Source organism: Dermacentor albipictus, chromosome 3 (assembly GCF_038994185.2).
Source record: "Dermacentor albipictus isolate Rhodes 1998 colony chromosome 3, USDA_Dalb.pri_finalv2, whole genome shotgun sequence".
In the NCBI taxonomy this organism is placed as follows: Eukaryota; Metazoa; Arthropoda; class Arachnida; order Ixodida; family Ixodidae; genus Dermacentor; species Dermacentor albipictus.
The window spans coordinates 59744883-59759265 of NC_091823.1; the positions used below are offsets into that span (position 1 = coordinate 59744883).

At 46.2% G+C, this 14383-nt stretch overlaps 1 protein-coding gene across 2 annotated transcripts in view; it reads left to right on the forward strand.

Moving 5' to 3' along the window:
• LOC135898754 (KICSTOR subunit 2-like) overlaps positions 1–14383 on the forward strand; it is a 50668-nt gene continuing 36285 nt past the window's right edge. Inside the window, exons 1-5 of one of the 2 annotated variants that reach the window (XM_065427887.2) lie at positions 1–148; positions 504–647; positions 985–1286; positions 2149–2286; positions 5387–5525. In XM_065427887.2, the coding sequence (XP_065283959.1) occupies positions 579–647; positions 985–1286; positions 2149–2286; positions 5387–5525 (648 nt within the window). In that variant the 5' untranslated portion in view covers positions 1–148; positions 504–578. Of the gene's footprint in view, positions 149–217; positions 438–503; positions 648–984; positions 1287–2148; positions 2287–5386; positions 5526–14383 lie in introns of those variants that run through there. The other variant, XM_065427886.2, reaches the window with a different exon arrangement.

Genomic DNA, 14383 nt, shown 5'->3' on the forward strand with positions numbered 1-14383 from the left:
GCCAGTCCAACATCTGTCCTGTCAGATCGCGATGTGCGGCAGTGGCACAACCAACGTGAAAACGATGCGCCCGACACTCGGAGGCTGCGCAAGAACGCCATGCAATACTTCGGCCAAATTTTACAAGCCGGACGCTTCTCAATAACAAGTAAATGCTGTATATTGTTTATGTTTATTGCTATAACACATTGCACAGTAGACCGTTCAATTACGATTACAATTACAAGCCAAGCTGATCCAATCTGTCTACAGCTGATTTGTGTTTTCGTTGTTCTGGTTGCGTGGTTATGGAGTGTTTTAACCGGTGCAGAACTTAATGATCGGGTTTTTTCGGGAACATGGATTGTGAAGACTTTCTGGCAAAAGAGCAGAAAGTTTTGGAGCTCTATTTCTCAAGCCTTGGGCACTTTAATTATGACAAAGCGAAAGAGATCGTTGTAAGTATGAAGTTCGCTCGTCGAAAACATTTACGGCTGGTGTCATCTCGTGAATCTTATTTGCAGGAGAAAGAACGTGATGTTTTGTGCAAAACAGGCGCCAACTACTTGTTCAGCAGCGTCCTTACAGCGCTGTCGCAGATGGCCGTCGCGGAAAAGCTGTACATGTCCTTGCAGTATTTGGCTCCAAAAAGTTTCTTGAGAAAAGACGTGAGTGCTTATTCCAAAGCTGCCATTTATGTCATGTAAACATTAATAACATGGCGCTGATCACATGGTTAGTGCTGCGAAGTAATCCGCGCTTGTGATTTTGAATGACTCTAAACAGTGATTCGCAGTGCAAGAGCATCTAAACACACTGCAGGGCAAATGCCGTGTTATTTGTTACTTCGTTCCTAGCGGAGAAGCTCTCATGCTTTTGCAGCGTCTTCTAATCATTTCTATAATTCAGCTTCATCATGAAAGCAAAACCTTGTTACAATTTTTGCTGTGATCTGTTTGTTGTTTCTGTCATTTACATGATTTTGTGCATTTCCAAACCATTTAGACCTCCCTGAAGTCACTGTATGAGGCACTGCGACTGGAATTCCTCCGGCTGAAAGACCAAGCGTCTTGTTCGACACCAATCTCTTGCAGTCCTTCACCTTCGAGCTGCTCACCAATGATGACACCGTCGCCATCGGCCATGTCTTTGAGCTCTATGAGTCCGAGCTTCGTGATAGGTTCCTTCCAGAGTGGCACATCTTACATGTCGCAATCACCTCAGGCACCTGTCCTAGATGCTTTCTTAAGTCACCTCTGTGGACAGCTACACTCGTTTGTTGTGGCCCGTGCCCGATCAGTTGACTTGTATCCTTAGAATGAGTTGTTTGTTTTGTCTTCTCAAAGAAAAGGGTGCAATATATCAGTCATGGAAAGAGGCCTGCTTATGCAACAGAACATTTTAACAGAGCATGCTAGGTATGTCCCTATGCTTTGTGTGAACGGCTGTCATTAACAATTAATGTACTTTTATGAGGCTTGCAGCATGATTTTGATATGTCATCATAAGTGCTTTGAGTGTAGTTCAGTAAAAACAAGGACTCATGAAACGTAAACAAAAACACCTGTTTTGATTCTGTTTCTTAATTGTGTTGTGCTATGATGTACTTGTAATATCTCCATTTGCTTTACATACAAGTATTGAAATGATGACCTTAAAGGGCAGCTGAAGCACTTTTCAAAAAAAGTGATATTTCAACAAATTCTTAAAGTTTTTCACCCCCTGAATATGAAAACCCTAGTTTAACAGACCAAAAGTCACCGCTACTCGCTTTATTTAGCAAAAACAAGCCACAGCATCTGTGGGAGATGGCATGTGTCGGTTGACAAGCTCTGACGGTTCTGACGATCTTGACGTTGTCTTAGGTGTCAGTGGGGTCTGCGATTTGAACAGAGCACTCACGTGACCCCTGTATTGACGTCATCCTCGCACCCCGTCTTTCGCCGCTACGCTTGGTGTGCGAGGTGGCCGGAGCTTCAACGAAAATTTAAACGGCGATTGCAGCGCTCCTACGTGCACAATCGAGAAAAAATAACTTCAGGAGTTCAATTATACTATGGCAGCCTTCGAAACCATCGTAACTCTTCCAATTCTAAAACCTCTTCAGCTTCCCTTTAAACATTGTGTGTGCCATTTGGCCCGTGTATTGTACCTTAACTGTGCTTGCAGCTATGACAAGCTGTACTCTCAGAGTCTCGGTAAGATGATGAAGTTCAAAGAGCTGTCTGCTGCTCTGAATGATATCATACTGCAAAATCAAAAGCTCTTTCATCATCCCATCTTGACGCCACTGAAGTCATCATTCAGGTGATCGCTTTTTGTTTGTCTTTTGTCCTTCAAGGGCAATATTAGATAGCTAGCACTCGTATAACTGCTCGAACTAGGGATTAGCGTTTCTCATAGCATTATCAATAACCATTGTCTGTAGATACCTCAGGATGCTGCTCTTACGATGTTCATTTCATAAAGGTCACATGTACAGTTGTGGCATGTTTGTACCACAGCAATAGAAAAATGCAAAAGAGCTACCTCAGAGACAACAATCTTCCATTTGCGTGCTGAAGATGAGACATAGGTAAAGCATGTTGACCTAGACCTTAAGAAAGGTCTGACACTACTTATGGCTTGGAGCACATAAAGCTTCTAAGAAGTCTAAATTGGCTTGTTCGTATTTTGTCTTGCCTAAACAGCATGCTGATGAGAAAATAATACACCACATAGACTTGGCAAATCAGTTCTACATAAGCCCACAAGATGCAAGAAGGTTCATGAAAAAGAAAACTGTCATGAACCTTCCTTTCATGAACCTTTTTCCACCTTGTGTGCTTCTGCAGAACTGATTTGCCATATTCAGTGTCCCTGTGTTTCGAGTTGTCCATTAATTCACCCTCACCATGCGATCAGCTAACCTCCTGGTTTTACCTCGGATGATAAAGTGAGCATCCCAGAAATGCATTGGTCCATGGTTCGATCCTTGGACCAGACAGATTTCTCTTCAACTGCAAAGCTTTGTGTTTTGAGAAACCCGTATTTGGTGTCCTTTGTAGCTTTGGGCTACAGTTAGGTGGATGATAATTTTTCCTTTCGACACCATAGACTTGCACTCGCTGTTATGCATGACTAGCGCAGCTTCAGTTTGCACAAGTGAGGTGCTTGCTCTCCCTATGTAAGCATGTCAGCGTTCTTAAAGGGATTGACAAGTGGCCAGAATGTGTTGCGAGATGTTTATCGAAATGAAATGACCATGATTTACAGTGATAGAATCTAGCATGCTGTTCGCGATTTAAGTAGGAGTTATAAATTTAAATTGGTAAAGAAAGCCTCAAAAACCAGTAAGTGATGAGGCCTGGCAGGGAAATTTTGGTACTTTAGATATATTCTGAGATTACTATACGTAAGTCAACTGTCATTAAGTACAGCATGACTATTGCTTAAAATTGCAGTTGGTGTATTATTAGACACTCGCGCTTCATTCTATGCTTTGGAAATCAAAAGCACATTCATGGCTATGGCAACACGTTGAACTGCGTCTCACATGTAAAAGCGTCATTTCGTTTTTAATCTGGTTCATTTTGTTTTGAATGTTTAAATACTAAAGCAGTTGGATGGGAAACCATGAAAACACATAGCTATTATCACAGAAATACTTCAACACTGGGGAAAACATGAATCGAAGGAACATCGACTTGACAAACTAAATAATACTTTCTCACAGCTGCGGTCGCACTTGTCGTCTGCCTCCCACTAATGCCAGCATATAATCACTATTGCACTCGCCTATCACCATTTTCAGCATTCTTCCAGCGAACAACTACATCCTCACTGCAGATCGAAAAATCCTGATAAGATATGTTCTATGGAATTTTCTGTGTTACCATTTCATGATTAGACACTGACTAGTAAGCTTTCCATTGCACTGAAAAAAATGGGTTACAAGAAAATTGGTTGCCAGTTCCTTTATGTAACGGTTCTTGAACTTGATGACAAAAAGGCACAACTTGTCAACATTTATTTATTTGTTTCCTCGCATCACTGCTGCAAACAAAATTAAATATGCTGTTTCTAAGCATCGGTTTGCTAGACGAGTTAATCCACTTGCCTTGCCTGGGGTACTATGAAGTAAAGCTATTCCACTCTGTTTCTGTTCCTTTCCCTTGTTAGTCCTCCACAATTAATCAAACTTTGTTGATGATGATGATGATGAAAAACTTTATTTATCCCTCTTTAAAGGGAAGGGAGCAATGGAATAGAGGGTGGGGGGAGGAACTACTTGAAGTAGGCCTCCTTTATGTTGAGGACCCACCCACTGTCTGTCACGAGATGTCATGAAAACTGTGAAAAGTCTCCATCTCAAGATGACATGTATGCACTGATTGTGCATGATTAGGCTGGGGAAAAAAGAACATTTATTTCGAATTTTATGGCTTTGTCACCGTTAAGTTTCTGCAATTGGTGAAAATGTCTTTGGGCGATGCTTAGTTTGCCTGTCTGTCATGCAGCATATCAAAACCATAGAAACTCACCATGTCAAAGCGATAGGTGTGCACTAAAGATGCCTTAATATGCCGAACAAAACTGAGACTTTTCTTGGAATAGCTGGAGACTGCCTCCCTTCCGGAAAGATTAGAAGATGGCTGTCCACTGATTGCTCCAGTGCCAAGTATTTGGAGCGGCCAACAAGAATAGATTTCTTTGCACAGAATAACAATTTTATGTGGCAGTATAACAATGCTGAGCCCTTTCGGCATGCATACAACATCGCTTTGCCAAATTTTCTTCACGAAGCATCAGTTCAGGTGGCATTTTTAATGCCATGTTGCACACTATTGCAACCATCAATGAGCCACTGCAAGCTGAGCAAGGGTAAACGGACCAATCTGAAATGCCAGCACCACTCTCCTAACCTACAAGTTATCTACTCTCACTGTGCTAGATCGGCCCCACTGAAGCACTCTCTTCTTCTCTGCGGTCATTGCCTCCCATCAGCCAATAAAATAAGGATGACTTGTCGCAGTAGGCAGTGCTATTCCCTTTGAAACCAAGCAAAAGTCACCTCCTATAAATGAAGAGAGTGTTTGATTGTGCTGTTGAAACAACCTCGCTGGTGACTGCGCATGCTTGTCTTGGTGGTTATGTTACTTTGACGTCAGCAGATTGGGATAAAGTAAGAATAGAATAGCTTAACATTATAGTGCCCCTGACATACAGCGTTACTTCATCAACTGTTATCTTTCTGATAAAGCTAACTGCCTCCAGTTTTATGACAAATTCTGCTGCTTGCTTAGCAGGCCTCCACACAGTACTGCTGCATATGTGATCTTACTGCAGGAACCTGACTTCTTTGAGTTGCATCTGAGCTTCTGTGCACTCTGACAGGCTTACCCATGAGTTTTTTTTTTATGTGCAGCATGGAGATGGAAGCGCTGCATCACCTGCTTGAGGCTCAGGTGCTGTTGTCCCAGTGGCAGTTTCTGCAAGCACTGCTTCACCTGAAAGAGGCTCATGCAAGGTTGGGAGAGTGGAATGCCAGCCTCCTATTACCTGAAGTAAGTAGCAGTCTTGAAAGACTACTGACAGATAGTTTTTGTTTTGCTTTCTTTGCTTCGTTAGATAACTACTGACTCCTTGATTACAATACTTGTTTAATTATGTTGCGTGCACAATAAGTATTAAAAGTAAACCAGCTCAGATGCACCAAGTAAACCATGTCTTCAGATGTGTTGAACAGGACTCCTCTATACGTCACTGAAATCACAGGTCAATCGCATGGTGCCGCAAGTCACTGACAGTTCATTCAGCTCATTGCAATGCTCACAAGAGACACTGTGTTCACGTCACTGAAGGCCAAGCATACTAGCCACTTGACAGGATGAATGGGATATGGTGTGATGATAATATTACAATATCATGGAGCGATGCTCAAGAGACAAGCCGCCGCGAGAACGAGGAAGAAGTTAGTCGGTGCCCTTGGCACCAGCGAGTGTCAGCCTGGCTGCCTGGCTCCAGTGTAAATAGCGTGTAAATAGCATCTTTCGTCTGTGTCTTTCCACACGTAACATTTCTGGTGGAGGTCAGCGATCCCCGTCCTCACCACGGAACTCCGAAGTGGTCGGCACACCGAACTTGTCACCATGCTTCGGCTTGCCCGACGGCTCCGATTGTCACGGTTGCCCCACACCGTAACCCAGGTGTGTTCTCTGGCCTGGAGGGACAGGATGTCGACGACTGGATCAAGCTGTATGAACACGCCAGTGCTAATAACAGGTGGGACCCAATGATTATGCTCGCCAATGTCATCTTTTATCTCTGCGGCACCCCACGCGTGTGGCACCAAACGCATGATGACGAAATAACCAGTTGGGACAGTTTCAAAGAAAAGCTACGGGAACTGTTTGGCGACTCCATTGGGCGCAAGGCTGCCGCGAGAAAGGCTCTTGCATCTCGTATTCAGTCATCTACAGAGCCATACGTTACCTACATCCTCGACGTCTTGGCTCTATGCCGTGCCGTAAAGCTGACGATAATATGTCTGAAGCAGATAAAGTGGCACATGTGCTAAAAGGCATCGCCGATGACGCTTTCAATTTGCTTGTTTTCGGCAACGGCTCGACTATGGACGCCATTATAAAAGAATATCGTTGTCTTGAACAGGCTAAAAGCCGCCGTATCTCACACCACATTGCGCGGCTACCCAACACTGCTGCTACGTCAACATGTGAGGGTCGACCACGTCAGACCACCACCTGCACCTGCAACGACGTCACCCATATTGTTCGCCGCGAACTCGAGGTTGCCTGTTCGCCAGCCTTCTCCACGACGCCTCCCGATCAGCCAGCAACCACTATTACAATGATTCAGGCTGTAGTCAGGCAGGAATTTGAAAACATGGGTCTGAACACCATGTGTTCCACGCCTCGACCCAGCGTTCCCCAGTTATCTAGCGGTCCCCCTCGTCCCTTGCGGTCCTTTTCTGCCACATCTCACCGCAACCCGTCCGAATGGCGTACCCCTGATGACAAGCCGATCTGCTTCCACTGCTGTTGCATCGGCCACATCGCCCGTCACTGCCGAAACCTATGGCCACCACTTCCTCGGACTTACGCCGCCACTTATTCCCGCACCTTTGGACCTCCTGTACCCTAGGCCACCCGCCACGAACCCACTACCGCTAATGCCCCTGCTCCAAACCTTCGCTACAGCCGCTCGCCCTCACCTCGACACCACCAGTCTCATTCGCCCCAACCCCGCCGCTTCTCTTCGCCGCCTATCGCCTCCCAGACCCACCCAGAAAACTAGGCACTGCAGCTTCTGGAGGTGAAGCTGCTTTGTCGACCCTACCCTCAAATCCTCTGCTCACGTTACCCACAAAGCGAAACCTTCCTGACGGTGACGGCTATCCTGTCACGGCACTCATCGATACAGGAGCACATCTTTCTATTATGAGTGCTGCCTTCCAACGACGACTGAACAAGCTCTTCACCCCAGCGTCGGCACGCGTAGTCCGCGTTGCGGATGGCGGTACTGTGCCTATCATCGGCATGTGTACGGCACGTGTCAGCATCGCCAGCCGCCACACTCCTGTCCTCTTCACCACAATTGCTCATTGCCCCCACGACCTCATTCTCGGCCTCGATTTTCTCTCCGCCCATTCTGCCCTTATTGACTACTCTTCCAGTACCCTTCGTGTTGAGTTGCCAATGCTCGCAGAACCTTCTGACGCACCCCACTGCCACTTACGCTCCACCGGCTTTCTTCGCCTGCTGCCAAAGTCCATAGCCTACATTGAACTGTTGTCTTTCCCACCAGTTCCTGATGGCGAGTACCTCGTCACTCCTCTGCCCGACATCCCAATACAGTATGGCGTTACCATGCCTCACAGTATACTTACAATCACTGCGAACCGCACTCGCATGCCTGTCTGTAACTTTGGATTGGCAAAGCAAATTCTACCGCAAGGTATTTGCCTTGCCACCATTGATTGTCTCAGCAACCAATACGTGGCAGCGTTATTGCCCGATGGTTCTCGCGAACTTAGCATGCCCCTTGCGCCAGCCTCGGGCGTTGATCCCAACATAAAGAAAATGGTTGCGACGGACCTGTCCTCTATGCAGGCTGAAGACCTTTGCGAAGTATTATCGTCCTACCGCGATATTTTCGACTTCGACGATCGCCCTTTAGGCCAGACGCTCACGGTCAAGCATCGGATTCTTACTGGCAATGCTGCGCCTATTCACCGACGACCGCATCGAGTTTCTGCGTCAGAACGCCGAGTAATTCAAGATGAAGTGAACAAAATGCTCGATAAAAACATCATTGAGCCTTCATCGAGTCCCTAGGCGTCACCTGTGGTGTTGGTTAAGAAGGACGGCACATGGCGCTTCTGTGTAGACTACCGTCATCTGAACAGCATTACAAAGAAGGACGTCTACCCGCTCCCACGTATAAACAATATGTACAATATGTTCAATCAAGTTGTACATGAGGGTGAATACCCCACTGCATAGGTAGAATTGCATCATTTAAGTTTTCTATTCTGCCTCAGGGGGGGTAAAAAGGCAGTGAAGCCAGTTTTAACATGAAAATGTGAATTTAAACCATAAAGTAGATAATATAACACAAGCTAAATTTACTAACACAAATGGCATCAAATATGCGACTTTAAATGTTTTAAGGAAGGTTAACAACGTAATGTGAAATTTGTACTGGCCGCTCGTACTTGCGAAGTGCGAGTGAAGAGGTAGGGCATTGGTCTTGTGCGTATGGGTTACTGCAGACACTTGATGATAGTACGAAACACGCCCAAGTGGTCGCAGGACGGGCGGGCGATGTTTTGCTTGCATTCAGACCCATAATGCCTGTAATGCTGGAGATCACTGGTCAGAAAGTGTAGAAGCCACAGGGTGGCCTTGAGCATTCTTCCAGATGGTTACCTTGGCCTGGTAGAAGTCCTGGAACTTGAGCCCGTAACTAGACCGACAGCATTACTTCTCGGCTCCGTGCCCTTGTGTCCGTCTTTTTCAACCTCTCTCTCCTCCTCATAGTATTCCGCACTTGTCAGGCTCTTTCTTCTTCATCTTTAAAAAGCTGTGTGATCTAGTGATTGGTTGTCGTATAAAGCGCCGTGCCCTGCATGCTCACACTAAATCCCATCGTTCTTTGTGTTCCTTCAACTCGTTCACTATGACATAGTGCACTGGTGCGCTAGGTGTTATTCCCCCTCTGAGGCTGCGATTGCCTTTCTCCGGTGCATAAGGGACATCTCTGCTATACAAATCAAAGAGAGATAAAATTCTTGTTGCTTCTGATTTGACACATTGTAGCACAATCTCTCTGCATTCTTGGGAAGTTTCACAGACATATATCCCCCTGGAGACTCGCTTGTGGGTCACCATGCACCAGATAAATATTATGATGACTGGTGGGTCACCACTCACAGGAATTGGCACTTGAATAAGTGCTGCAGCACTGAACCTGTTAAAAACACTGGCTACCTTGCATGCGACACACAAACTTTACACGTGTTCGTATTTTGAGAGAAGTGACAGCAGGGGACCAGGCTCTTGCGTTGAATGCAGAGAAGCACAGCAGGAATGTAGGATGACTGGCCGATGCAGCCTGCTTCCAGCTTTCAACAGCACAGTCTTAATGTGACTTGAGACTACCTCCAATTTCCATGATATATGGAGGGGTTATGTTCAACAAAACCGTATGCCGTGAGGTTCAGCAGCAGAACGTGACAGCCACTTATCAACCTCAGCAAGTCTACCTGAAAATTTTAAGTCAGTTTAGACTTGCAATGCACCTCAAATCTCATTCAACTAAGGACACAACTTTTTTAGTAGTACCGTTTTTGTGACTAATAACTGCATAACATCCACCACCTATGCAGTTTCTTCAACTAGCAGACATGGGTTTCTTTCTGCGTTTGTGTTAGTGCTGTCATTGTCTACATCACTCCTGTCAGGGGAGGCTGTGCGCAGTTCCTCCCATAGTGGTTTGGGAATGTGCCAACTTTGTGTGCACCAAGTGTTGAAAGTTGCACTCACGTTACACAAAAGGAGGTACTTGGCACATTCTGCAGTTCAGCGAAACTGCGAAGCATAACCAATGAAACACTATTAAGGATAGCTTGGGGTGGGAATTATTAAGCACACGCAGAGAAAACATGAGATTAGGAATGCTTTTTAAAATTTATTTCGGTATGGTTAAAATAGATGAAGAAACTTACCTTTTGCCTCCTCATTTCTTATCTCCCAGAAATGACCACTCTTTAAAAACAAGAGAAATTGTTTGTAGAACAAACGTCTTCAAGCACTCATTTTTTCCACACAGAATATAGCAGTGGAATGAGCTACCACAGGAAATTGCTGATTGTCACACTGAAGCATCGTTCAGAGCATTTCTGTTGAATTTGTAGTAGCGGCGTGAACTTTTCTATTGCTGTGTTGTTTTTGGTTGCTCAGATTTGTATTTTATCGAGCTTATCTAACTGTGTGTTCCCTCCTGCAATAATGCCTTTGGGCGCTGCAGGTACCTGAAATAAATAAATGTATAAATATAAAAGTTGCCATGAGGCAGGAGCATCACAGGGCTCCAGGAAGAGGCCTGAAATGAAATGCCATGCGAGTCTAAATGTCCCCTTAATGCCATGAACCCTTCTACCTCTCATTATTAATTAGTGCGAAAGCATTATACACCTCGTTAGGCAAAAATTCATCAGTGGCAGCAGCATGACCAAAAATGAGCGACGGCGCAAAGATTGAAACATGTCAAAAGTGCTCAGATTGACATCAGATTTCTCACAGAGGTTCCTGCAAACAGAGTAAATTAATGGCATTGAAAAGAAAATTTGGTACATTTTGGTCTGGGTAGGAACCGAACCAGGGCTTCCGAAGTGTGAGACAAGCATGCTTCCCTGACACCACGGCGGCTCCACGGTTCAGGCTGACTAAAGGTGTGCCTAGTATCTGTGTCATTGGGCACATGATGGCAAAGCCAATGGGGATTAGGTGGCACCACATCTTGAGCATATAAAATGAGCCCGTCTGTATCCAATATATATGCAAATATAGACACCGAATCAGCAGAAAGAACTCTAATGCACGTGGAAGAACATAAATCGAAAACATTTCACCAAAGGGACTCTGATGCTTTCACATTCCCACATGTAAGCAGTGTCTGTGCCAAATTTTTTTTCTTCCGCCGCGTGAGCGAAGTTCGAAGTCATGCATACAGCGGCGGTTGGCGCACTGATGTAATGGCTGAAACTTGAGCTACAGAGGAGAGGGCACAGTTTTGACAGATGGCCAAATTGCCACTCTACAGAGCACAATTGAGCTTCTAGTACTTGCTGAATACCAAAGCTTGCACATCTTATCTGAGAAGTACACAACAAGCAGTTACAGCTTAAAGGGACACTTAAGAGAAAAATCACCATGGGAAGAGTCTTGATGACCAAGAAAAGATGCAAGAAAGAAATAGGGATTCTGAAGCCGCCTCGAAGTTCTTGCACCAGCTTGCTGTGACATCATCGATTTTGACGCCGTCTACTTGGGCCTAGTTATTTCTTATTGATAAAGGTGGACTTCATTGTATTCTAAAGTAGCCAAAGACAGAAGTTAACAATTTTCAAGATCTTTTACTGAGCCACAAAGACCCAAATACAAAAAAAAATATACTTTGAAATTTGCGACGTCACACCAAAGTCTAAGAATAGGTTAGGTAAGAGAATGGCGCGGAGGTAACTCTTCGTGGGGAGAGGCAAATTAAATTCTGATTTGGAGACTCCTCGAGAGGTGGCGTGTGAAACTAGTGCCCACCTAAAGCCCCTCCGTCCACGCCGGCCCTCCCCGATGTGCCTGCTCTTGTGATCGTGCTCACGTGTGCTTACGCTTCGATGTGTTTCATAGTTAATGTACTGGTGTGCTTTGCAATCGGAAAATGCTTTGTACCATTCTGCACCATGGGTTATAAGTCGTGTAAAGAGAAGTTATCGCTTGTTACGCCGCTGCACGACCAAGCCAGGCTTGACGCTTAGAGACAGGTGATCCCTCACAAAGACCAAATACTGCAACGCACAGGCCGGGTTTGTGAAAAACATTTCGCTCCTCCCTATATATTCAAAACATGGTCCACAGCTACTGATGGCCGCATTCGGATGGCGGGCAACAGGAGAGTGGGACTTGCCAAGGATGCTTTGCCATGTATTTTTGAAGGAGTGCCGAGTTACTTTTCAAAGAAGGTGAAGAGTCCTCGCAAGCAGCCAAGACGGCAAGCTTGCTGTGCAGCTTCCTCTGCATATACACGTGGGACCAGAAGTGGCGGTACCGGGCTTGAAACCCTGCCAGAAACAGCAACAGCTCAGAATGCAGACAACAAAGTCAACGAGGGCAGCGATGTCGTTGGAGCAAGTGACTTCTGCACTTTATCACCATTCAAAAAAATGTTCTACACAGCATAAACTCTGTGCTTTCCGACACCTTCCTTTGTGGTACATCGCATCAATCTGGGAGGGTTCTGTGACCTTGTGTTCCACGACAGCTTTCTGCTTTGCACAAGTGATGGTGCATGTGTGCTTTTTAACCGAAAGCCTGCATGTGAAAAGTGACATGGCTGTGCAAGTGTATATATTGTAACGTAGATTGAAGACGAGTCTTACAAAATATACACTTCTCTTTAATGGCGGGCCAGAAGAAGAGCGTGAAGCCTACGCGCTTCGTCATCTTCCATGGCGCCGGCCGTTGCGCGCGCCGTCTCGCGGTCCGGGAGCCCCACAGCATTGTGTCAATTGCCACCCATGCGAAAAGCGACTGTCTCGGTTGCGTGAAAAAGTTCTTTCAGCGACGACTAGAAATGAAGCACCTCAGGTGCATCTCGGCGTTCAGGTACGCGCATAGTAGGGTTTCATGCGCACTACATGAACAACTTCAGCGCGAGGACAATGACGGGGCGAACCGGGGCCAGAACTGCAGGGGACGACTTCGTAGGTAACGTCACTGAGGCGACGTGTAACCTTGTAGGGACCGAAATACCGGCGAAGCAACTTTTCCGAGAGTTCACGGCAATGGACGGGCATCCAGATCCACACAACGGCGCCGGTATTGTAATGGACGTCGCGTAGACCCTTATTGTACCGAAGGGTGTCGGCATGCTGTTGGCTCCGAATACGATGCCGAGCAAGCTGGCGGGCTTCTTCAGCTCTTTGTACGAACTCTTCTCGTGTTCGCTGGTCGGGCTATTATTAGCCAGAGGTAGCATGGTGTCAAGTGTGGACGTGACGTGACGGCCGTATGAAGCTCGAACGGCGTATACTGCGTAGTCTCTTGTACAGCAGTGTTATACGCGAAGGTTATGTAGGGTAAAATCTCGTCCCACGTCTTGTGCTCTACGTCGATATACATGGAGAGCATATTAGCCAGCATTCTGTTCAGACGTTCCGTTAATCCATTGGTCTGAGGGTGATACGCAGTGCTCTTGCGGTGAGAGCAATGCGTCAGCTGGAGAATGTCCTGCATAAGTTCGGCTGTAAATGCTGTACGGCGCTCGGTGATGTCAACAGACGGTGCACCATGTCGTAGGACGATGTGGCGTACAAAGAACTTGGCCATTTCATACAAGTTTGCTTGCGGAATAGCTTCAGTTTCAGCGTACCGAGTTAAGTAGTCGGTAGCGACGACTATCCATTTGTTGCACGAAGAGGTCACTGGGAATAGCCCAAGTAGGTCCATTCCTATTTGTTGGAACGGTGCTTGAGGAGGGTCCACAGGGTGGAGAAAGCCAACTGGTTTAACTGGTGGTTTCTTGCGGTGCTGACAATCGCGGCAGGTCTTCACGTACTGTTTCACAGGAGAATAAAGCCGGGGCCAGTAATACTTCTGTCGTATCCTTGCTAATGTTTTAGCGAATACCAGGTGTCCTGCGCATGGCTCATCATGGCAGGCTTGCAAAATGTTTTGGCGCAGCGCCGACGGCACGACAAGGAGGTACGTATTGGGACCGCTTTCGCAGTTCTTTCTGTAAAGGACGTTGTTGATCAAGCACCTTCAACTCCTTGAAGGTGCTCGATCAGTGGCAGCAGCTCAGGGTCAGCGCACTGGTGCTCAGCCATCTTTATGGTGTCAATAACGCCGACAAATGGCAAGTCATGGTCAGGGTCCGATGACGTCATAGGGAGTGGTGCACGTGACAAACAGTCAGCGTCACTGTGCTTCCTCCCAGATCGGTAGACAACTGTTATGTCGTACTATTGTAAGCGCAGGCTCCAACGGGCTCGTCTGCCTGAAGAATCCTTGAGGTTGGCAAGCCAGCACAGGGCGTGGTGATCGGTGACAGCCATAAAGGGTCTACCGTACAAGTAGGGTTGGAATTTACCAGTTGCCCACACAACTGCTAAGCATTCTTTTTC